This window comes from Nelumbo nucifera, chromosome 2, assembly GCF_055504915.1.
Source record: "Nelumbo nucifera cultivar China Antique chromosome 2, China Antique-T2T, whole genome shotgun sequence".
Taxonomy (NCBI): Eukaryota; Viridiplantae; Streptophyta; class Magnoliopsida; order Proteales; family Nelumbonaceae; genus Nelumbo; species Nelumbo nucifera.
Genome location: NC_142650.1, coordinates 106,205,873 through 106,229,516, shown reverse-complemented (window position 1 = coordinate 106,229,516; position 23,644 = coordinate 106,205,873). Strand labels below are relative to the sequence as shown.

The window sequence follows — 23,644 nt, the reverse complement described above, 5'->3', positions numbered from 1 at the left end:
TCTAGGAATGAAAATTGATCATTGATAGTCCTCTCAAGCTGTACTGTGACAACAAGGCTGCTATTAATACTGCAAACAACCCTGTACAGCTACTCAACGTGATAGGACTAAGCACATTGAGATGACCAACACTTTGTGAGAGAGAGAATTGTCTTAGGCGAGCTTTGCATTCCTTACACACTCTCAGAGATGCAAATTGCTGATGTTTTGACAAAAGGCCTACCCTCAATAAAGTTCCTTGGTTTACTTGGGCAAGCTAAACATGACTGACATCTATGTTAGTTTGAGGGGGAGTGTTGTATCGAGTGCGCCATATGTTAGTGGGCCTATTTGTCTTATTTATGTTTCAGCATTATTCACTGTTATGGGCCGAAGCTGTCTTATTATTTAAGTGCTAGGTGTTCCATCACTAATCAGGGGCATTCTAGTCCATTTGCTGTATTATTCAAATGTTAATATAAAATATCTTCTAGGGCCGGCTGGGAACATTTAGGCCGACCATACACTCTTCTCTCTTCTCTTCACTGGCAAACCAGCAAACAATTCATACATTCTTTTTAACAAAAGAATTTTTAAAAGATAAGGAATTATAATTGAAATTACGGTAAATTACTTAAAAGTACCCATGCTTTCTGACAAATACTAACCGTACAGTTTTAAAGCCTACTAAGTACCTTGAGGTTTCAAAAATTCACTTTCTGTTATGTGGGGCTGTTAAATTGGACAAATGACTCTTTTGCCCTTACATTATTCTTCAATTTTTCAAAATGTGCCTTCATTAAACAAAAAGCGTGTGAGCACGACAGCATCATCAAAAAATGGTGAGAAAAAAAAAAAGCTTTGGCTGGTAAGCCCAAAATTGGTAACAACCACAAAGCAATGCTTCTTCTCCTATTGCTTTCAAAATTTAACACAAAAACGACAAAAGAAGTACCTGATGAATATGTTTCTATGTCCTACTGTTTGGGAAAGATCAAGGAAGATTGCTGGGACCATGCAGAAGCCTCATGATTGTTGTCCTAAGGGGTTTGGTGCTCTGCAAGGATGTCTTGTTCGATGTTGACTAGTATTTAAAGAATCAGCAGTGAGCGCCCCGACAAAGTTTGTCTGTTGTCTCTCTAGCCATCAAGATCCACTTCCCAGGAGAACTTGGTGGGATGATTCACCCAACACTCAATTCTGTTCCACACTTGAGACCTTCCAAGTCATTCAATGCTTTGGCATTTCTTCCATTGCCAAATTTCTTCTCTATTTCAGTCCATAGAAAAGCTTCACCAGCCCTTGTATAGCACACAAGCAAGGGATTAACTTTCAGAGATACTATGGGCTGATTGAGTACCATTTTATCTTGTACCTTATTGTACAGTATCTTTTGTTTTCCTTTCTCTTTTATCATTTTATGTAATCTTTTGATATATAATGCAAACCCTTTGGGTGTGTAGAGTGTTAGACACACCCATTCAACCTCTCTTGTCTCTTTTGAACTGTCTCTGTCATAGTATCAAAAGCATGTTCGAACCTGGATGGATGGATCTGCTGAAAGCTCTTCTTTTGATGCTGTTTGCTTCAATTAAAGTGCATTAAAGGACTGCTCTATTGCTTTTTGAAGGCTTTTCCTTTATGAAATCTGATTATTCCACATTAAATCAGATCAGTTTTGAGTGATTCAAAGCCTGTTCTGTTGTTTTTACTTGTTACAACACTTGTTCTTGATGTTACTTTTGCTGAAATGGTCTCAGACAAGAGGAAATTGTTGTCAGTTATGTTTGGTGGAAGCAACTATGTTATATGGAAGTTCCACTTCCAGTTCTATGTTTAAGGCCAAGGGTATTTGGGAGTTGTGTGGATGGTTTGGTGGCCAAGCCTGATGAGTTTAACAGCAAAGGGCTGAAACTGTGGAAGATAGATAATACAAGAATAGCATCGTGGATTCTTGGCTCGATTGAGATTGGCATAGCCATTCCGACGAGGGATTTTAAGATTGTAAAGAAAATGTTTGAATATGTTAGGATCGACAGTACAAGGGTAGTTAAGTCATTTGTCTATCTAATTAAAGTTGAATGGTCTGTTTTGTTTGAGTTTAAGTTCTGTGTCCCATACTTAATGAGGGACAATATTCTCTTTTGTAATCCAGCACATAGAGTATAAATACAAAGTGGGTCGGCTTGGTGAAGTGACTTTTCTTCTCCTAGACTGAACCCTTTTTTCTCCTCTTTCTCTATTTCTCCTTCTTCTTCTTCTTACCCAGAATTAAACTAGGGTTAATCGATCTATTCACATGGTATCAGAGCGGCTATAACAAGCTTAGATCTGCTCAGAATTTTTTTTCTTTTTATCGCCAAGTTCTCTAGGGTTTTGCAGATTTCTCAAGAATTCCTTGGAGATTAAAGGAAAGGCTGTAAAGGAGTGATCGTTTTTTCCCCTAGGAGGCCTCCATGCCTTTAGTTTGTGGTGCGATGGTTGTTTGTGGTGATTTGTAGGAAGCTCTCTAATCGATGGTACGAAGAGAGCAGGTTCGGGTGGTACAGTATTCAGTCGAGTACAGGTCTGGTTTGTGGTGTGCAGTATAGGTGTTATAGTGTGATTTGATGGTTGTTTGGCTGTAGATCTAGTGCTAGGTGTGTGGTGTGCTTTTGGAGGTTTTTTTGTGGTGTTGAAAGTGGAGGATAACAAAGTGAATTAGGGTTTTGTGGTGTGATATACTGGTGAGTGAAAAAAAAATTCAGATATGGGAGATAGTAGTGAACACAAGTCTAGTGTTATGGTTCCCACTAATTACTTGAATGTTTAGATGATCTCTATCAAATTAAATGGTGAGAACTATGTGCCATGGGCTAAATCTGTAGAAGTGTTTTTAAGAGCCAAGAAAAAGGTGAAACATGTGAGAGAGGAGAAACCCCCTTCTGATTCTCTAGAGTTCAGTGATTGGGAACAGGAGGATGCTTAGATTATGACCTCGTTGTGGAATAGCATGGAACTTAAAATTAGTGTGAATTTTATGTTCCTTGATACAACTAAGGAAATTTGGGACCATGCTAAGAAACTCTATTCCAGCAAAGATAATACCACTAGAGTGTATCAACTTTACCAAGAATACTTTAACCTGAAGCAGGGTAATCAAAGCCTAGAAGAAGATTATGCAAGCATGAGGAACCTCTGTAATGAGCTTAATGTGTATCATCCTCTGCCTCCAGATGTTCAACTTCAACAACAATAACGAGAGCAACTTGATGTGACAAGGTTTCTATTGGGTTTAAAGGCTGAATATGAACCTGTTTGAGCACAAATATTGGGTGGGTCTGCTCTCCCCTCTCTTGAGGAAGTGTTTGCCCGTCTTCGGAGGATTTCTATTGATCCTACAAAGTCTTCCTCTCTCTCGGACAGATCTGGTTTTGTGGTGACAAGAGGGAGAGGTCATGGAAATAGAGGTGATGGAGGTGGTCGTGGATTTCCAGGGAACAGAGGTGATCCTATGTTTAACCGTATTGGTGGCCGCAGTGGAGGTCGAGAGTCAGGGGGAGGTCGTGGTAGAGGAAGAAGTTTTGGACCTAGGAAATGCACGTACTGTGGATTAGAGGGACATACTGTTAATTACTGTTATGATTTACATGGTCCACCCAACACTTGGGCTAATCATGTTGTGACTAGTATCAATGGTACAGTGAGTGAGAACCAACAAACTGATCAGATCCCCTCCACTTCTACTGGTGCTTCTGGAAAGGAGATGGTGAGTGTCCCACGTGAGGTATATGAGAAGTTTCTTCAGACATCCTTTCAGCAAAACACAACTACCCTTGCCCATTCAGGTATGGCTTGCTTGGCTTCAAAACCCCCACACTAGATCATTACTCTGGAGCCTCAGATCATATGTCTGGGGCTCCAGATATGTTTTTTTCACTTTCTCCATCTTCTACTTCTCAAACGGGTACCCTTATTAATGGTTCCACCTCTCCCATCTCCGGTGTTGGTGATGTTGATCTGACATCCTTATCCTTATCCTCTGTTTTATATGTACCCAAGTTCCCTTTTAATCTTATGTTTGTTAGTAGGTTAACCAAGTCACTTAATTGTTCTATAACCTTTTATTCTTCTTCTTGTGTGTTTCAGGATCTCAAGACGGGGATGAAGATTGGTGGAGGGCATGAGGCAGGTGGATTGTATTATCTTGATGGTGGTGGCTCGAAAGTAGCTCTCCAGTCATCTCTTACCCCTCTCCAGTGGCACTATAGACTTGGTCATCCTTCACTCAAGGCTCTAAAGTTGTTGGTTCCGTCTTTAAGTCATCTTCCATCATTGGATTGTTCGTCGTGTCAGCTTGGGAAACACCATAGAGTCTCTTTTAGTCCTAAAGTTGATAGTTGTGTTTTGAGTCATTTTTCTTTAGTCCATTCAGATGTTTGGGGTCCAAACAAAGTAGTGTCATATAATGATTATAAATATTTTGTAATTTTAGTTGATGACTTTTCAAGGATGACATGGCTCTATCTCATGAAAGATCGAAGTGAATTGTTCTCTATTTTTCAAAAGTTTTATGCTGAAATTCGTATCCAATTTGGAGTTCATATTAAAATTCTTCGCTCAGATAATGCAAAAGAGTACACCTCAACACCATTTCAGCAATACTTAGAGCACCATGGGATAGTCATCAAACTTCTTGTTCTTATACCCCACAACAGAATGGTGTGGATGAACGGAAAAATTGACACTTACTTGAAAATGCTTGGTCTATTATGCTTAATATGAATGTCCCAAAGCGTTTTTGGAGTGATGCTGTCCTGACATCATGTTTCCTCATCAACCGGATGCCCATGTCCATCCTTGGAAGTCAGTCCCCTTTCTCAGTCTTGTTTCCTATTCTTTCTTCATTTCCTCTTACCTCTAAAGTCTTTGGGTGTGTTTGTTTTGTTCAGAATTTAGGGTCTGGTTTAGACAAGTTAGATAAGCGTGCTACTAAATGCATCTTCCTTGGATACTCCAGAACCCAAAAAGGGTATAAGTGCTATAACCCTAGCTCTCATCGGTCCTTTGTGTGCTCTGATGTCACTTTCTTTGAGTTTGTTCCATTCTTCTCAAATATTGATGTCCTTCCTACTCCTATGGTTCCACTTCCAATTCTAGTTGAGGACCCCCTTCCTATGGTTCTTGTTCTATCTCCGTCGCCGCCTTCATTAGTGTAGGTTAATATTGAGAGGCCATTATTCACACAAGTGTATACTCATAGAATAGCACCGGTCCTTCCTCCAGTTCAACCCTCGTCGACGGATCCTGTGGCTGCACCTTCTCCTTTTGACCTTGATCTTCTTATTGCATTGCGAAAAGGTAAACGTAGTTGTACATCTCACCCTTTTCTCATTATGTTTCTATTGCTCACCTTTCTGCTTCCCATTGCCATTTTATATCTTTGCTATCCTCTGTTTCCATTCCTAAGACTGTCTCTCCGGGGTGGCAACAAGCAATGGAAGATGAATTGTCTGCTTTGCAACACAATCACACGTGGGAGTTTACCACTCTCCCTCTCAGTAAGCATGTTGTTGGATGTAAGTGTGTCTACACAATTAAGTATCTTCTAGATGGTAGTGTGGAACAATTAAAGGCTAGGTTGGTGGCCAAAGGTTATTCTCAGTTATATGGTGTTGACTATACGAAGACATTTTCTCCTGTGGCTAAGATTGGTTCAGTTCGAGTATTGATTTAATAGTAGCAATGTATGATTGACCTCTCTTTCAGCTTGACATAAAAAATGCCTTCTTATAAGGTGATTTAGTTGAGGAAGTGTATATGGAGCAACCACCATGGTTTGTTGCTTAAGGGGAGGATGGTAAAGTTTGCAGACTTAAGAAGGCGATTTATGGACTGAAACAATCTCTATGGGCGTGGTTTGGTAGATTTATTGAAGTAGTGAAGAATTTTGGCATGAAACAATGTCAAGTAGACCATTCTGTGTTCAACCGTGACTTAGAAGATGGAAAAATCTTGTTAGTGGTGTATGTTGATGATATTGTCATAATTGGCAGTAACAACAATGGAATCGACAAGTTGAAAAATTTTCTACAGGATCACTTCCACACAAAGGATCTTGGTAAGCTGAAATACTTCTTCGGAATAGAAGTTGCAAGCATAGTTATCAAGGCAACTAGGCGAAGCTAGGTGACGCCTAGACGATGGAATCCATAAATATAAAATTTATAGATTTCAACCATATAATCATATTCAATATATTCATGATAGGTTCGACTGTTAAAAACTGAAGTGAGAAGTGAGAACAATGACTGAATCAATCAGTTTCAAGGAGCTTTTGTGCAAGGAAGACAAATAATTGACCAAATCCTGATAGTTAATGAATGTGAAGAGGAAATGAATAGGTCTAAAAAGGAAGGATTTGTGTGCAAAATGGACATAGAAAAGGCCTATGACATGGTTGATTGGAAATTTCTCGTATAAGTAATGCAACATCGAGGGTTTGGAGAAAGATGGTGTAACTGGATGTTTGGTTGTATACGGTCTTGTCATTTCTCTTCCCTTGTTAATGGAGTGGTGAAAGACTTTTTCCCAACTAGCATAGGGCTAACGCAAGGTGACCCTCTCTCTCATTTCCTTTTTACTTTATTGGTGGATGTCTTCAGTAGACTCCTCTCTAAGGCATATAGGGAAGACGAGTTTAGAGGGTGGAGAGTGGGTAGAGATAATGTTCCAATTACTCATCTCTAGTTTGCAGATGATATCATAATTTTCTGTGAAAGGGGAGACATTAAGAGAGTGAGGAGATTGAAAGAACTGATTAAGAAGTTTGAATAAGTTTCCAATATGAAAATAAACTTAAATAAGAATTGCATAGCAGGGGTTAATATGGAGAGAATGACATGATCTTGATAGCAAATTGCTTAGAGTGTCATATCACCCCTTGGCCTTTGAACTATCTAGGACTACCCCTAGGTGCAAACCTGAAGGAAAGCAGTTTTTGGAACCCAGTTGTAGAAAGAAGTAAAAAGAGGTTGGCTGGTTAGAAGAGAAATTCTATCTCTTTGGGAGGTGGGATTGTTCTAATAAGATCTACATTGGCTAACCTACCCATCTATTTCCTCTCTATTTTTAGTAATCCCACCAAGGGAGGAAAAGAAACTGGAAAAAAATCATGAGAGACTTTCTTTGGGAGCTAGGAGAGGTCAAGAAAGATCACTTGGTAACTTGGGAGGTGGTGTGTTGAAGCAAGGAAGAGGGTGGATTAGGCATTGGGAATGTAAGAAAGAAAAATACAACACTCCTAGGGAAATGGCCTTTAGAGAGGGAAAATTTGTGGGTTGAGATAGTGGCTAGCATACATGGCAGATCGAAGAATGGTTGGGATGTTGGTGTATCACGAAGGGCTACCTTGGCAGCACCTTGGAAGGCGAAATTTGGGAAGTGTCTCTTGGGAAAATTAACACTTTGGATTCATTGCAAAAGAAAAGACCTTCTCTATGTATATCCCCAAATTGGTGCTCTCTTTGTAAATCTGACGATAAATCTTGCTTTCATCTACTAATTTCTTGCTCATTTGCTAAAGAAATCTGGGATTGGTTTTTCTCCTTGTTTAGGAGTAGGTGCAATATGCCAACGGAGATTAAAATGCTGTTTGATCCATCAACCTTTGGATTGCCGAAGAGAAGGGGAAGAATAATGTGGAGATGCACTAGAGTAGTAGTGATTTGGACATTATGGGAAGAAAGAAATGCAAGAATCTTCCAAGAGAAGGAAAGAAGTAAACAACAAATTATGGAGCGTGTTATGACCAGGGTTATACATTGTTGCAAACATTGGACCTCTTCAAATATTTCTCTTTTGATGATATCTGGAGGAATTGGAGCTTCATAGCCTTTAGTGCAGTACAAAAAATTAAAGCAAGGTCGGTTTGGAATCCTCCCCGTTGAAGATTGGCTGAAACTAAACTTTGATGGGAGCAGCCAAGGCAACCCTGGTCTGTCTGGCATAGGAGGGGCTGTGAGAGACAAGGAAGGAAATTTAAAAGACATCTTTTCAGGACCAATGGGACATGGAGACTCTTTAAAGGCAGAACTATATGCAGCCCTACAAGGCATTCAGATTGCAAAAGATTTAGGAGTGGAGAAATTGATGATAGAAGGGGACTCCAAGGTGGTGGTGGGTTGGCTAGAGAACCCAGATTCAGTGATTTGGTGTTACAGAAATGAAATGAAGAAATTCAAATGGCTCCGACAACAGATGATTTTAATTATACAGTGGGTGGGAAGGGAGGCCAATGAACTGGCTGATTCTCTAGCTAAGCAAGGGGTAACTAGGGACCAGATGTATTGGGCCCATTTGTAAATCTGCTATATATTTTTGTTAAAAAGTGAGGCTGCAACTCGTTCCTCACACTGGGATGCTTGTAACAGATGTAATCCTTTGCTTCTAATGAAATTTAATGATAGTTATTTATCAAAAAAAAAAAAAAAGAAAGAGATTGAAAGTTTGACATGCTTGAATTCTTGAGTACTTGAATATGTTTTATAAGTTATGTTTGATTTTATTTTTGCATTTTAACTACTTTTTTATATGTTATGTTTATGTAATTTAATTGGGATTGACTATGATACTGGAAAAAAAAGAGCATACAGCCAATTAACTGGTATCATAAAAAGGTGACTAATCTGGTGGTATTCATAAAAAATTCACGGGGGTGCTTTCATTGGTCAAAGTTTTTCTAGTACCATGTCTTTCTGGTATGATAGATTTTCCCATTTTAATTTGATCTAATAAACTTTTTAAAAGATTTAGTTTAAAATTAAAGTTTTTATTTTTTAATTAATACTAATTTAAAATTTTTAACATTTTTTTTTCATTTTTGAATTTAAAAAAATTATGCCTTGCTTTGAAAAGGTGTGCACCTTGCCTTGTGCCTTGTGCTTTGTGTGCAAAAAGCCCTTTGCGCTTTTTTTGTGCCTTGCACTTCTAAAACACTGGTTTGGTCTTTGAGTACACTAGGACCCCTTCATCTTATGTTCCTCTTGCAAACAACTACTGTCTGTGGTTTTTATCTTATTTAGTCTATTTTATGTGTTGCTTTGTTTATTTATTATTGTTTTTGAAGTTGTATCTAATTATCATAACAAGCTTAAGTTGCTAATGAACTTCTTCATGTAGGTTTTGACCTTTGAAAGGTTTGAGCATCTTGGATTCCTCATGCAATTTGGTGAAAAGGGGTCTGAAGGAATTCCATTGAATCAGGCTGCACCGTTTTTTGCAAATTCAGATCCAAACATGCCTTCTGTCCCCATTCCAGCAGCACAAGTTCATGAATGGATTCTACAAAATATAGCTGAGGCCTTAGAACATAGTTCAGAAAGAGTTTCTTCAAAAGAAAATGGGTCACCCCATACCCCTGACCAGGATGTTGCTATGTTTGATGCAACAAGTCCCTTAAAGGGATCTGCTTGTACTAGAAGTCTGAATTTTATAGAGGGAATTTCCAAAACTTCACTTACAAAGCAAGCATCTGATCTAAATGGTTCTTCTGTAAAGGTAAGGATTGAAACATTTCCTCAGCATTTTTCTCATTCTTTTTATTGTTATTTTTTTAGATTTTTTTGATAAGTGGTATTTTTTTAATATTTTGTTTCATAAGTTTATTCTCCTCTGGCATAGCCGCTAGTTTGGTGTGGTTTTACTTTTTATCCAAGGGTTACTTAAAGATTTCAATTTCCTAGAGGATATGTTTTCTGTATTTTGATGAATTTTCATTTTATAGAGTTCTTACCAATAATTTGGTACTTTGCTTTGTTGCTTTCTACTGTTTCTTTTTCACCAACAAATTGTGGGCCATGATTCATCAAAAAAAAAAAAAAAACGTTGAGGGCCATGTGCAAATGCATGTGCATATGAAGTTTATAAAATAGGGTAAAATATAAATATGACAAAGGTATTCTTGAAAACAACAACAAATATATTGGGTCTTCTTTGAAAACATATTTTTTATTTGAAGAGAAGCTTAAATGAATGATTATTATGATTGGCTGCATCGATCTTAATCTTGTTTCAACATAATTATATTTTTTATGAGGTTTGCGTACTTGATTGCAGCACGATAGAAGATAAATTTTATCGAAAAAGCTTTTGAAATATCATAATTGACCAATGATCTAATGGACCATGTTGATTGCCTTGATAAGTATGTATTACACCTATTTAGTGATCCATAGGATAGGCCATGTGGGCCATTGTGTTTTTATTGTGGATTGGTGGAAGAAAGCTTGAGCCTTAACGAAATGCACCAATTATTAATATTAAATAATAGTTGAAATAAATTTGCTACAAAGATTCATAAAAGAAAATATAGCTGAACCCAATACTACATGCATCCAATGACATGGCTTTTGTAATAGTTGAATTTGATGAGAATGCGAGGTTGCCCTTTGTATTTTGGTCTTATAATAGTACAAGTAATTAAAATTATTGTGACTGCTAAATATATGTTTCAAAAAGAGTGTATAAGGATGGAAAAACTGAAAAAACAAAGGTATTTTTGGAATTGAAAGTTTGATCATGGACGAAGGGGGAGTTTCTTGGGCGTGAAGCTCTCTCTTTTTACATAGTATATTGATATGCACGGACAGTAATCTTCTTTTACTTATTCTTCAAGCAAGAAGCTGTTCTTAAGAAATGCAATTGTATTGATATAATGGTGGAAATCCCTTGTAGAAAATATTTTACAAAATCACCAAGCAACTCAATGATTGCTAGGGGTGTGTGTGTGTGTGTGAAGTGAGACTAAAGGACATGCCGACAGGGTAGATGTTTCTGAATGTCTCCTTGGCTTGAGTGCTTCTTTATAATCACAGAGTGGGATGAGCATCACAAAAGAACATGTCAATCTGTTTTGGCCGATTAATTTCTGATTGTTGCCTTGTTCTCTTAAGGGTGGGGAATTTTATAAAATGTTTGTATTCAGGTTGTTGATGAAGAAAGAAGATGAAGAGAGTTGGAGAATAGGGTGGCTTCTTCATTTCAGCACATCAAATTGTTATTTATATTAGGGCAACAATAGTGCATGAGTTGACAAAATTACCCCCAATTAGTAAGAGGTAATGTAACTCAATATATAAGAAGGCCCAAGCCCATTTACACTTAAAATCAGTACATAATAATAAAGCCCAACAAAAAATAAACACAACATAACATAAATGGGCCAAAGCCCATACTGTTAAGTCCCACAACACTCCTCCCCCTCAAGCTGAGCATAGATGTCCATCTGCATCATACCCAACTTGCATATCAACTCTCCAAATCTGGTTCTAGCAGACCCTTCGTGAAGACATCAACAACTTGTCTTGCAGCTGGCATATAAGGAATGCATAACTCTCCTGACACTATCCTTTTTCTCGCAAAGTGCCTATCAATCTCTATGTGCTTGGTCCTATCATACTGGACAGGGTTATTAGTAATGGTTATTGCAGCTTGATTATCACAATAGAGTTTCAAAGAGCCGAGCATAGTGATTCCCAATTCCTTTAGGAGTATCCTAATCTAAAGAAGTTCAGCAATTCCATGTGCCATGGCCTGGTATTCAGCTTCAGCACTTGATCGAGCCACTCCAATTTGTTTCTTGCTTCTCCAAGTCACAAGATTTCCAACCTACAAATGTGCAATATCCAGTTGTAGACTTCTTATCTCCAGCTGAGTCAGTCCAATCAACATCAGTATAAGATTCTACATTAAGCTTATTTATGATTCTTAAATAACAATCTTTTTCGTGGACATGTCTTCAAATACCTTAAAGTTCTCTCCACTACCTTGTGTGAAACTCGAGGAGCATGCATAAATTGGCTAACAACATAGAGTCATAGACAGCATAAGCAATATCAGGTCTAGTGAGAGATAGAGAAGTTTACCCACAAGGCGTTGGTATCTTTCCTTGTCTAGGTAAAGCTCCTCATCCATTTCCTGTAATCCATGGTTTTGCTCTATGGGGTCTCAATAGGCTTGCTTCCTAATTTTCTTGTCTCCTTTAGAAGGTCTAAAGCATACTTCCTTTGGTAAATATAAATTCCTTCCCTAGATTTGACCACCTCTATTCCTAGGAAGTACCTTAGAGGTCCAAAGTCCTTTATCTCAAACTCTGAGGCCAAGAACTTCTTGAGTCTTTTGATCTCCTTTGAATCATTTCCTGTCAGCACCACGCCATCCACATATACAATCAATGCTTTTAACTTCTCTCCATTTTTTTCTATAGAATAGTGTGTGATCAACACTACTTTGATGGTAACCCACAATCTTCAATGCTTTACATAATCTCTCAAACCATGCTCTAGGTGATTGTTTAAGTCCATAGACTCCATACAAAGCTCTCTTCAACCTGCATACTTTTCCTTTCATGTTATAGCCTGGTGGAAGGTCCATGTAGACTTCTTCTTGAAGTTCTCTATTCAACTTGGCAACTATAATTAATTGTTGGAGACAATAACACCCGTATGGTGTTTAACTTGGCAATTGGGGCATAGGTCTCTATACAGTCTATGCCACTAACTTTGCTTTATATCTCTCTATTGATCCATCACCCTTGTGTTTTACAGTATACACCCATTTACATCCAACAATGCTCTTTCCAATTGGTAGATCCACCACTTCCCAAGTACTAACCTTTAGTAATGCTCTTGTTTCTTCATCCACTGCTTTCCTCCATTTAGGATCAACAACTGCCTTAGAGTACCTGGAAGGATTGGAAGTGGAAGACAAGGCAGAAACAAAGGAATAATATGTTGGAGACAAATGGGAATAAGAGAAACTTATTTATAGGGTGAAGAGTACAAGACCTAGTAGGTTTTTGCAAAGCAATAGGAAGATTCAAATTAGAGTTAGAAGAAACTGGGATAGTACCTTGATCGGCTTCAGAGGCATCTAATTGGTTGTAGTTATAGACTGATGGGCTTTCTTCCTTTTCCTCAAATACACACTCATCTCCCTCTCAACAATATTGTCAACTTCTATAGTGGGAGCAACCTCATCATCTTGTGTAGTAGTTGTCTCATCATGTGCAACAATAACAAGAGTGGTAGGGCAAGGACCATTAGAACATTGAGAGGCACAAGGAGAGGATGAAAGAGGAGAAGAGGGAGTAGGAGTAGAGACAAATTGATTTAACTTTGGAGGAATTCTCTTCCACCCACAATTCTCCCCCTAAAGAGGATTCCAGGAAGGTTCAAAGAATGACTGTGACTCACAAAAGGTAACATTTTTGGTTACAAATTTCCTCCTTGTGTGTGGATCGAAACACTTGTATCCTTTTTGTGTGGGTGAATAACCCAAAAAGACCCCCCTGAATTGCCTTTGGATTCAACTTGGTTCTTTTTGGATCTTTAACATGAATGTAGCAAACATAACCAAAGATTTTTGGTGCTAAAGAGAACACATGGTCATTAGGACAAAGAACAGAGAAGGGAGTCCTGGATGGCATCTTATTTATCAAATATGATGCAATAAGTACTGTATGAGACCAATACTTTTTGGGATCCTTGTGCTGGTACAACTAAGTACAAACTATCTCCATAAGATGCCTAATTTTCCTCTTTGCAACCCCATTCTGCTGTGGGGTGTAACTGCAAGAGGATTGGTGTAAAGTCTCTTCATCTTCAAAAAATAAGTTCAAGGTATTCTTGAAATATTCAGCTGCATTGTTTGACTTGAATGGTTTAACTTTCCTTCCCAAACTGGATTTCAATCATCTTATAAAATATCATAGTAATTCTGGGAACTTCCCTCGTGTTCTTTCATAAGATAAACACATGTACACTTTGAGAAATGATAAATGAAACTGATAAAATAGTGATAGCCATCCATAGAAACAATGGGTGAAGGGCCTCCCTTACATCAAAGTGAACTAAATCAGAAAAATGAAGTGACATTACTAATAGAACTTGGATGGTTTGCCTTACAATGTTTTGCCAACTAGCACACATCACAAAAGATATTTTCAATAGACACATTTTTGAACAATTCTGGTAACAAAACTTTCAACAATGAAAAAGACACATGACCTAAGCTAGCATGCCAAGTGAAAAGGGTTGTGCTTAGCTCCTTGTTACTGCTACCATTGGTAGAGGCCTTCAGAGCAGAGCATATATCATCATCAAAGTAGTAGAGGCCACCAGCTTCATGATCACTCCCAATCATTTGCCTCATCAACTGGTCCTAGAAAACACAATGAGTGGGAAGTGGGAACAAAGGTTATCATACAATCTAGGGTTTTGGTAATTTTTGAGACAGAAAGTAAACTAGTGGTGAAGTTTGGAAGATGTAAGGCAGATTTGGGGAGGATCCCCTTTCCTTGTTGAATGTTTCTCCTGCCAAAAACATTGGAAAGAGAGCCATCAGCAATTTTTACCATATCATGTCTAGATGAGAGATGGTAAGTAGTGAATAATGAGGATGAAATTGTAATGTGTTCAGAAGCTCTTGAATCAATGGCCCAAATGTTTGATGAAGACGACTAAATAGCACTAAGAGCAGATGTTATACTTGGTTTTGCAAATGAGGATGAAGCAATAAAAGATTGTTTCAACTGAGCCATAGCTCAGTTGAGGATATCTGCCTCTTCGGTTGGAAATTTTGGGAAGTTATTTGGTGAAGTGGAGGCCTGTCTTACATTGGAAGAGATGGTACTGTTACCACTGTTACTCATAGAAACATCATCTGCAACATTTGGGCTGGCTACATAATCTGAACTATAGTTGGGACCCTTGCTTTGGCTTCTTGTCCTTCCTTAAGGCTGCTGGTTTCAAGTGCGTATGAAGAATCCAGCAAGTATCTTTAGTATGCCTCCCTCCCCCACAATGAGAACAATTCAAGTTCTTATCCACCCCTTTTCCACCCTTAGAGTTATTGGAAACAAGGGCAGACTGTTCACTAGGCTGAAGAGAAACACCAATTCCCATTTCCTTCCTCCTCATCTCCTCATTCCTAATTAGATAAAACACATGATGCATATCTGGAAGTTCTTCTCTCCCTAATATTTGTGCTCTAATGCTTTCATATGAGTGATCTAAGCTGACAAGAAACTTGAAAATATTCCCCTTCAATTTGCTTGTCAAGTCTTTCTTTGTCTTTGGTGTTGTCCAACTCAAGGGCTAAATGGTGATCAAGTTCTTCCCACAAACCTTCTAGTGTAGCAAAATAAGTTGCAAAAGTCATATCTCCTTGAGTCAAACTAAAAATGTATTGATTCAGCCTGTAGATTCTTGCAATGTTTTTCTTTTGACCATAGTTGTTATACAGTTTCTCCCAAATCTTGTGGGCTGTGGTATAGCACTAAACAGTCCTTGCAATTTTAGGAGTCATAGAGGTTAGCAATCATGACATAACAGTTGCATTTTCCCTACACCAATTTCTGTAACTAGGACCATATTTCTTAGGCTCCTTAATCTTTCCATCAATGTAACCTTGTAGTCCATGGCTCACTATGACCATTTTGCTGAAACAACCCATTCCCTATAGTTTATTCATCTAGTTTCACATTAGTAATTTGTACCATGGGATTTCCAAAATGAATAACATTGTCTACAGTCCTAGAACCTCCAGACGAGGCTTCACTTGTGCTGGAAGACATACTGAACTCGCACAACTGTTATTTGAATAGTAGAACAAGTCAAACAATACTTCTCTTTGCTGAAACTCCAGAAAACTGAGCTAGGGAGCAGCGAATCTCCTGGACTGATGTTACTTACAGTTCAACGGTTAGAACAATAATCTCTCGGATTGATACTCCTTACAGTCCAGCGGCTAGACCTGAGTAGAAATCACTGATTGCAGATTTAGTCGAATTTCTTGTGAAGGGAAAGAGGAGGAAGATGAAGATTTCAGTAGTAGAGAAGAAAAGAGAAGGAGAAAAGAGTAGGAAGTCAACCAGGATTCTTTGATTAACCCTAGCCGCCAACCCCTCATTATATTTATACTTAACTTAAAGGATAAGATATTACAAGGATGCCCTTAGTAGGGCAGCTACTAATGTAGCTGAACAGTCACAACTTAAAAACATAAACTAATGGGCCTAAATCCCAACAACTTCCTAACTAAATAACTTAAAATAAGAATAAAAACAACTAGCCCAACTCAACACTCCCCTCAAGTTGGGAGTAAATGTCACACATTCCCAATTTGCGTAGATCATGCTCCAGCTTGTTCTTTGCAACACCTTTTGTGAGAACATCAGCGAGCTGCAGGTCAGAAGCAATGTATGGAAGACAAACTTCTCCAATACAGCCAACAACAGAACTCACTAGATTCATCATGGAAGTCTACAGACTTTATGGTTCTTACACAAGGAACTTAAGGAATCCTTTAGTTTATTTTTATCTAAAGGAAGTTTTGTTTTAGATAGAGGTGGGGATGGAGGACGAGGGAAGGTTCAGAGTAGTACGAAGGTGGAGGTCTGAGGTGTTGATCGAAGCCAAGATTTTCAAGTTCGAAGAGGAAAGGATCAAAGGTGAGGACGTTTTGAAAATTAGAGAGAATAACAGGGCGACTGTGTTGGTGTCAAAGGAGGTTATCGTCTGGTTGAAAGGTTTCATAGATGGGGCTATCAACTCTGGTAAGGTGATTGGATGGACAAATTCAATGACTGTCCCAGGTAAGAAATTTGTAACAGAATTGAAAAGAAACAGAAAGGGATGGTTTATCTCTGTGGTGGAGCTTTTTGGAACAAGTGGAAAGCAATTGCTATGTGTGCCAGATGGGAGGCTACGGAAAGGGTGGATGGACTTTGTGAAGGTGCTACAGTCTTTTCTTGTAGCCTTGGAAGTGAAGAGAGAAGAGGGGTGAAGAGAAATGGTCAAAAATCCAAAGACCAGGGTAAAAAAGCTCAGGAGGGGGCAGTTTTGATTAGTTCCTTTGGGAGCATAGAAGTGCAAGGCATTCCGATTGAAGTGGTGGTTGCTTGCACTTCTAGTCTTCGAAGATTATCGGTAGGAGCAGGGAAGGATGAGTGGAAGAAAAGAAGGGTGTTAGTGGCCGATAGAGGAGTGACAGACTGGAGAAGGGTTCTGTGTACAATGGCAGGGGAGTTAGGATCTGGGAGTGAAGCTATGTTGTTCCCTTTTGCAGAGACGAAAGTCGTGCTTGATGTAGGCGACCAGGAGCTAAGTTTTAAAGCAGTAGTGGTGGATAGAGCTCTAATACAGGTTAAAAAATGGAGTCCATTATGCAATGAAGTCGAAGTCCAAGATGGTTGTGTCCGGCTGAAGCTTGTAGGCCTTCCATTTCACCTGTGGCAGAACTCTATTCTTGAACACATCGTGCATTGTCTGGGAGGCATCTTGATGAAAGCTGATAAACGATTTCTGGGTGCTGTGGAGTTACAGGTTGCTGGTGTTAGGCACGAGAACCTGCCGAGGGTCATTGAAATATGCTCGGATGAAGCCTGGTACAAGGTGTGGGTGGCCTCTGAAGTTGAATGGTCGTGGTGGGGAGGTGTTCCTAAGGTAGAAGATGATGAGCTGGTAGGGTGGTGGACACGTGGAGGTTTTTTTGGGGTTACTGAGCCGGTTGGGGAAAGCCAAATGACAAGAAATCTTTTTAAGGAAAATATTTCAAATAGGTTTGAATTAAACAAATTAATGGCGGGATTCTCTTCCTTTGCTGACGTGGCGAAAAGGCAGGATGGGTTGGGGAGCCAAAAGGTCTGGTCTGAGCCATTGAAGGTGGCGGGTGGGGTGAAGGTTGAGTCGGGAGAGTTTTGGAAGGGCCCACGTGACAACTTAAAAGGTCACGTGGGCGGGTTGGGTGGGCGTAACTCCGAAAGGGGGATCCAGTTGAAGGACCCACGTGATAACTTAAACTGTCACATGGGTCGGGGCAAAGGGGTTTCCCTTGGGGCACTGATAGACATTGGTAATGGTCTATCATCGTCCCAAGTTGTGGGAAAGGGGGGGCTTGTGCGCAGCGGCGGAAGTTGGAGAAGAAACCGGTGTTGCAGTGGGTTTCCCGGCGATGTTTGGAGGAGCATAGCCAACTGTGACGCTCCTCAGAAAGGCCGAATCCAAGATTCGCTAGGGAACGAACTGAAGAGAGGGAAGAGAAGGATGAAGGCTGGGCACAGTGCAGTGAAGGAGATGAAGAAGCGGAGGTCCGTTCTGTTGATGGTACTAGCATGGGCAGTGTAAATGACGAAGGGAGTTGTGCTGGTGGTGACTTGGATGGGTGGAAAGGGGGGGCTTGTGCGCAGCGGCGGAAGTTGGAGAAGAAACCGGTGTTGCAGTGGGTTTCCCGGCGAAGTTTGGAGGAGCATAGCCAACTGCGACGCTCCTCAGAAAGGCCGAATCCAAGATTCGCTAGGGAACGAACTGAAGAGAGGGAAGAGAAGGATGAAGGCTGGGCGCAGTGCAGTGAAGGAGATGAAGAAGCAGAGGTCCGTTCTGCTGATGGTACTAGCGTGGGCAGTGTAAACGACGAAGGGAGTTGTGCTGGTGGTGACTTGGATGGGTGGAATATTGCAAGCTTATTTCAGGGGGTAGATTGCAATCGGGTCAACTCATTTCCAAGATTACAGAGTGTGCAAGGATTATCAGAAGGGGTAAACTGGGAGAACAGGAAGCTGAGTAGGAACACACCATCTAGGGTTGAACCAGGGGTAGAGGGGAAAGATCACCAGGTTGACCAAAGGACAGAAGTACTTCCCAACCAACTAAGGGAGGCAGATGTTTACCAACCTCTGGAACAAGAGAGGGAGGCCGGGAGCTGTCCTTTTCTAGTTTGTTCATCAATCCTAGGTAACCAAGTGAATTCGGTTTGTGCTACTAATGTGTCTCCTGTGTCTTTGGTTCCAGATTCCGTTTCTGTTCCATGTTCTGTAGCCCATGATTATGCAGCCGTGCTAGAAGGCGGGCTCTCCGAGGAGGGGGATGAAGGAAAGTGGGGTGGTGAGGGAAGGAAGTTATAGGAGTGAAAAAGTGCGGGAAATCATTGAAAAAGTGTTTTAAGGTAGTGGAAAAGAGGGGAGGGGTTAGTGGAGAGGAGGGAAAGGATTGAGGGTAGAGATGTAAGGAAAGGAACAGGGAAGGAGGGAGGTAATAGGAGAGGGAGGTTGGATGGAGAGGAAAGAACAGAGGTGGGACCAGGGGAGAGGAAGAACGGGCAGATGGACAGAGTTGGAGGGGTTTCTGTAGGAAGGGTAGGGGCGGAAGACTCAGTGAAAGAAGACTTGTTAGCAGAATTTGTAGAGAAGTTGGGTTGTAGGTTGGAAGATTTGAATGTGTTGAAAGAAAGATTACAGAAGAGGAAGAAGGAGATCAGAACAAAGAAGAGGAGATTGAGTGAAGTAGAGAGATTGAAGAGAGATGTAGGAGACAAGATTCTCGGGGTAAAATAAGAAGTGGAATGAAGATTTTTAGTTGGAATGTGAGGGGAATTGGGAGTGCATGGAAGAAAGCGACAATAAAAGAGGTAATAAAATGGTTTGACCCAGACATTGTGCTGTTGCTAGAGTCTAAGAGAATGGAGTTTAATAACAATTGGGCACGGAGTGTTTGGAAAGCCAGGGGGATTAGTTGGGTGGCTGCTCCCTCTTGGGGTGCATCTGGGGGGATTGTAACAATGTGGAAGAGGGATGTGGTTGAAGGCCTGGAGGAGTTGATCGGAAAGTACTCGGTATCCGTGAAGTTCAAGCAGCATGAGGGTGATTTTACGTGGGTTCTCACAAATGTTTATGGACCGAATGACTACAGAAAGAGAAAGGAATTGTGGGAGGAATTGGCGGATGTTAGAGGGTTGTGGGATTGGCCCTGGTGCATGGGTGGGGACTTCAATGTGACTAGATTCTCGGAGGAATCCAATAAGGTTAACCAGAGGGTGACAAAAAGCATGAGGAAGTTTAACAGCTTTGTGGATGACTTTGAGCTTAAAGAGATTCCTCTAGCCCATAAGACTTTCACTTGGTCAAATCTCCAATCTAGACCCATTTGCTCTAAACTGGATAGATTCCTGTTCTCTCTGGATTGGGAAGATCATTGGGGAACCTTGGCTTCTAGAGCTCTTCCAAGGGTGACCTCCGATCATTGACCTATAGTGTTATGTAAGGAGGAAAGAAGGCGTGGAGGTCCTATCCCCTTTAGATTTGAAAATATGTGGTTACTCCACCCAGGGTTTACTAACAAAGTGAGGGAGTGATGGTATGAGTGTAACCCATTGGTGGAATGGGAGGGGATGAAATTCCATAAGAAACTTCAATTTTTGAAAGCAAAAATCAAGGAGTGGAATCTGATGGAGTTTGGGAGGATAGAAAAAAGAAAGGGAGATCTGTTGGATAAGATTGAAAGTCTTGACTCTAAAGAAGAAATGGGAGAACTTGGAGAGGAAGACATTGAGCTCAGGGGGGACAGAAACACTAGGTTTTTCTACTCTCTAGCAGATGGCAGGAGAAGGAAGAACCTGATCTCCAAACTGGTAGTAGATGGAGTTGAGCTAGTACATCAAGAGGAGATTGCTGGGGCTTGTGTGGAGCACTTCAAATCTATTCTAAGAAGGCCTGTGTGTAGAAGGGTGTGGGTAGAAAGTTTGGATTGGCCAAATGTAGGGGTGGAGAACAGGAGAAGGTTGGAGAGAAGCTTTAGTTTAGAAGAGATCAAGGGCCGGATGGGTTCACAATGGCTTTTTATCAGGACTGTTGGGATATTTTGAAAGATGATCTTTTGTGGGTGTTTGAGGAGTTTTTCAGGAGAGGAGTTGTCAATCCGGGTGTGAACTCTACATTTATAGCCTTAATTCCAAAAAAGAAAGATGCTTCCCACCCGAAGGATTTTAGGCCAATTAGCTTGGTTAATAGCTTGTATAAGATCATTGCAAAAGTGTTGTCTTTGAGGCTGACGAAGGTTTTGCCAGATATCATTGCACACTACCAAGGAGCTTTTGTGAATGGAAGACAAATTATTGATCAGATTTTAATTGCTAATGAGAGTGTGGAGAACTTTAAGAGGGATAAGAAGAAGGGAGTGGTCTGTAAGCTGGACTTGGAAAAGGCTTATGACTTGGTGGACTGGGAATTTTTGAGGAAAGTTTTGACTAAATTTGGGTTCGGGGATAGGTGGTGTAAGTGGATTATGGGTTGTGTCCATAATTGTGATTACTCGGTGCTAGTGAATGGGACAGTGGTAGATTTCTTTCCAGCCAGTAGGGGTATAAGACAAGGAGACCCCTTTCTCCTTTCTTGTTCATTCTAATTGCGGAGGTTTTGGGGAAGCTGATTCACAGAGCATATTCTAGGGGGCTTATTAGAGGTTGGAGAGTTGGGAGGGTGGAAACCCCCTTTACTCACTTGCAGTTTGCTGACAACACGATTCTGTTTTGTGAAGGCAGTAATGTGAGCTTTATCAGGAATTTGAAGTCGGTGATACAACTATTTGAGCAAATATCCAACTTGAAGGTTAACCTTGGGAAATGCTGTGTTGTGGGGGTGAATTTGGAGGAGGGAGAGATCAGGGAGAGTGCTGAAATGCTGGGTTGTGAAGTCTCAGGGTGGCCTTTGAACTACTTAGGGTTGCCTTTAGGTGATAATCCTTTGAGAGAGAGCTTTTGGAACCCGGTGGTGGAAAGGTTTGAAAAAAGATTGGTGTCTTGGAAAAAGAACTACCTCTCTCTTGGTGGGAGAATTACTCTTATTAAGGCCACGTTTGCTAATTTACCTATCTTTTTCCTGTCGGTGTTTAAAATCCCAGTGAAGGTTGCTAATAGATTGGAGAAGTTAATGAGAGATTTTCTGTGGGAACCGGGAGAGGAAAAGAGGGATCATAGAGTTAGCTGGGAGATAGTTTGTCGGAGTAAGACATGTGGTGGTTTGGGGCTTGGGAATATTAGGAGAAGGAATATGACTCTGTTGGGAAAGTGGTTGTGGAGATTCCCCTTGGAGAAGGAGAAGCTTTGGGCTAGAATAGTGGCAAGTTTTCATGGGCTGGAGCATAATGGATGGGACACTGGAATCAGAGTTAGGACCACAAGCAATTCTCCTTGGAAAGCCATTCATGACCTGCTACCAGTTTTCTCCCCTAATATCAGGTATGATTTGAATTCCGGTAACTTCATAAAATTCTAGGAACAAACCTGGGTGGGGAGTGCCCCTCTAAAGGATCAGTTTCCTTCTTTGTTTTCTCTTTCTGATATGAAAAATGAGCCAAGCTCGTCTTTTACCACTCTGTCCTCTTCCACTTCTGGGATTGGGTGGAACTTGGGTCTAAGAATGGATTTGAGGGACTCAGACTTTGACATTATTTTGAGCCTTATTGCAATTCTTGATAACGTTGTCTTAGACCCCACTAGGGCAGATTCTAGAATTTGGACACCTTCTCCCAACGACATTTTTTCTTGTGCTTATTTCTTCAAAGTCTTAAGTTAGTCCACCAGTCCTACCTTCCCTCCTTTTCCTGTTGATGAGGTTTGGTGCAGAGCAATACCTCTTAGGGTTGGTAGTTTTTGTCGGGAATCCTATTTGAACACTGGTGATCTACTCCAAAAGAAGAGACCCAATACTTGTTTGTCACCTCAGTGGTGTGTTCTTTGTAAAGCGGATGGGGAGATTGGTTTTCACCTACTGGTGTCTTGCCATTTTGTGAGGTCAATTTGGGAATGGGCTTTGTCCCTATTTGGATGTAGTTGGAATACCCCATCAGACTTGCAAGGCCTTTTTTCCCCTTCTCTTTTCAGGTGGCGGATAAAAAGGGGAAGGACAATGTAGAGAGGACTAAGGGCTGCAGTATGTTGGACACTTTGGGAAGAAAGAAACTCCAGGATATTCTTAGAAACTCAGAGAGGAGCAGCAGATCTGAGGGCTATCATTCATATTAGGGCGGTACAGTGGCTGAAATCTTTGGAGCTTTTCATAGATTACACTGTGGATGACATGTTGAGGAAGTGGAGTGAAATTGCAAGTTGCACACAGACTAAGTCAGTAATGAGTGTGGCTTGGACCCCTCCACCTAGTGGATTCGTGAAACTAAATTTTGATGGGTGTAGCAGGGGAAATCCGGGACAATCGGGGATTGGGGGTGTTTTTAGGGATGAAAATGGGGTCATTTCTGCCATGTTCTCAGGCCCAATTGGAGTGGGTGACTCCATTAGAGTTGAGATCTTTGCAGTTATGGAAGGAGTACAGAAAGCTAAGGAGTTGAACATCAGGAAACTCTTAATTGAAGGGGATTCAGAGGTGGTGATAGGGTGGCTGATTAAAGACCACAATGGCTTATGGAAGTACAATAATGAGAGGAGGAAATTCAAGTGGCTACTTAGGGTTGCCTTAAGATACTTTGGGTTAAAAGATTGGCTAATTTCCTAGTTGACGGTTTAGGTAAACAAGGGGCAGAAAGGGATTCACTTTTTTGGGCTAAGCTGTAACTATAGTGTGTTTTCTTTCTCTTTCTTTTTTCTTTTCTTCAGGTTCTTTGTTGCTCTTGGAAGATAAGCGTGTTTGTCTTCCTATTGTAAATCTTCTTTTGATGAGTAAATGAAAATGTTATTGATCAAAAAAAAAAAAAAGACAAACTTCTCCAGAAGTCACTCTTTCTTTGATAAAATGTCTAACCTCTTCAATGTGCTTAGTTCAGTCCTGCTGGACTGGGTTATGGGCAATGTTAATTGCTGCCTAGTTATCACAGTACAACATCTTAGGTTCTTCTGCCTG

General features: G+C 40.5%; 1 protein-coding gene across 2 annotated transcripts in view; it reads left to right on the top strand.

Annotated features, from left to right (window-relative positions):
* Positions 1 to 23,644, top strand: part of LOC104603486 (uncharacterized) — a 59,153-nt gene that overhangs the window by 3,259 nt on the left and 32,250 nt on the right. For both annotated transcript variants that reach the window (XM_010267529.3, XM_088897063.1), the window contains exon 3: positions 9,139 to 9,516. In XM_010267529.3, the coding sequence (XP_010265831.1) occupies positions 9,139 to 9,516 (378 nt within the window). The remainder of the gene's footprint in view (positions 1 to 9,138; positions 9,517 to 23,644) is intronic.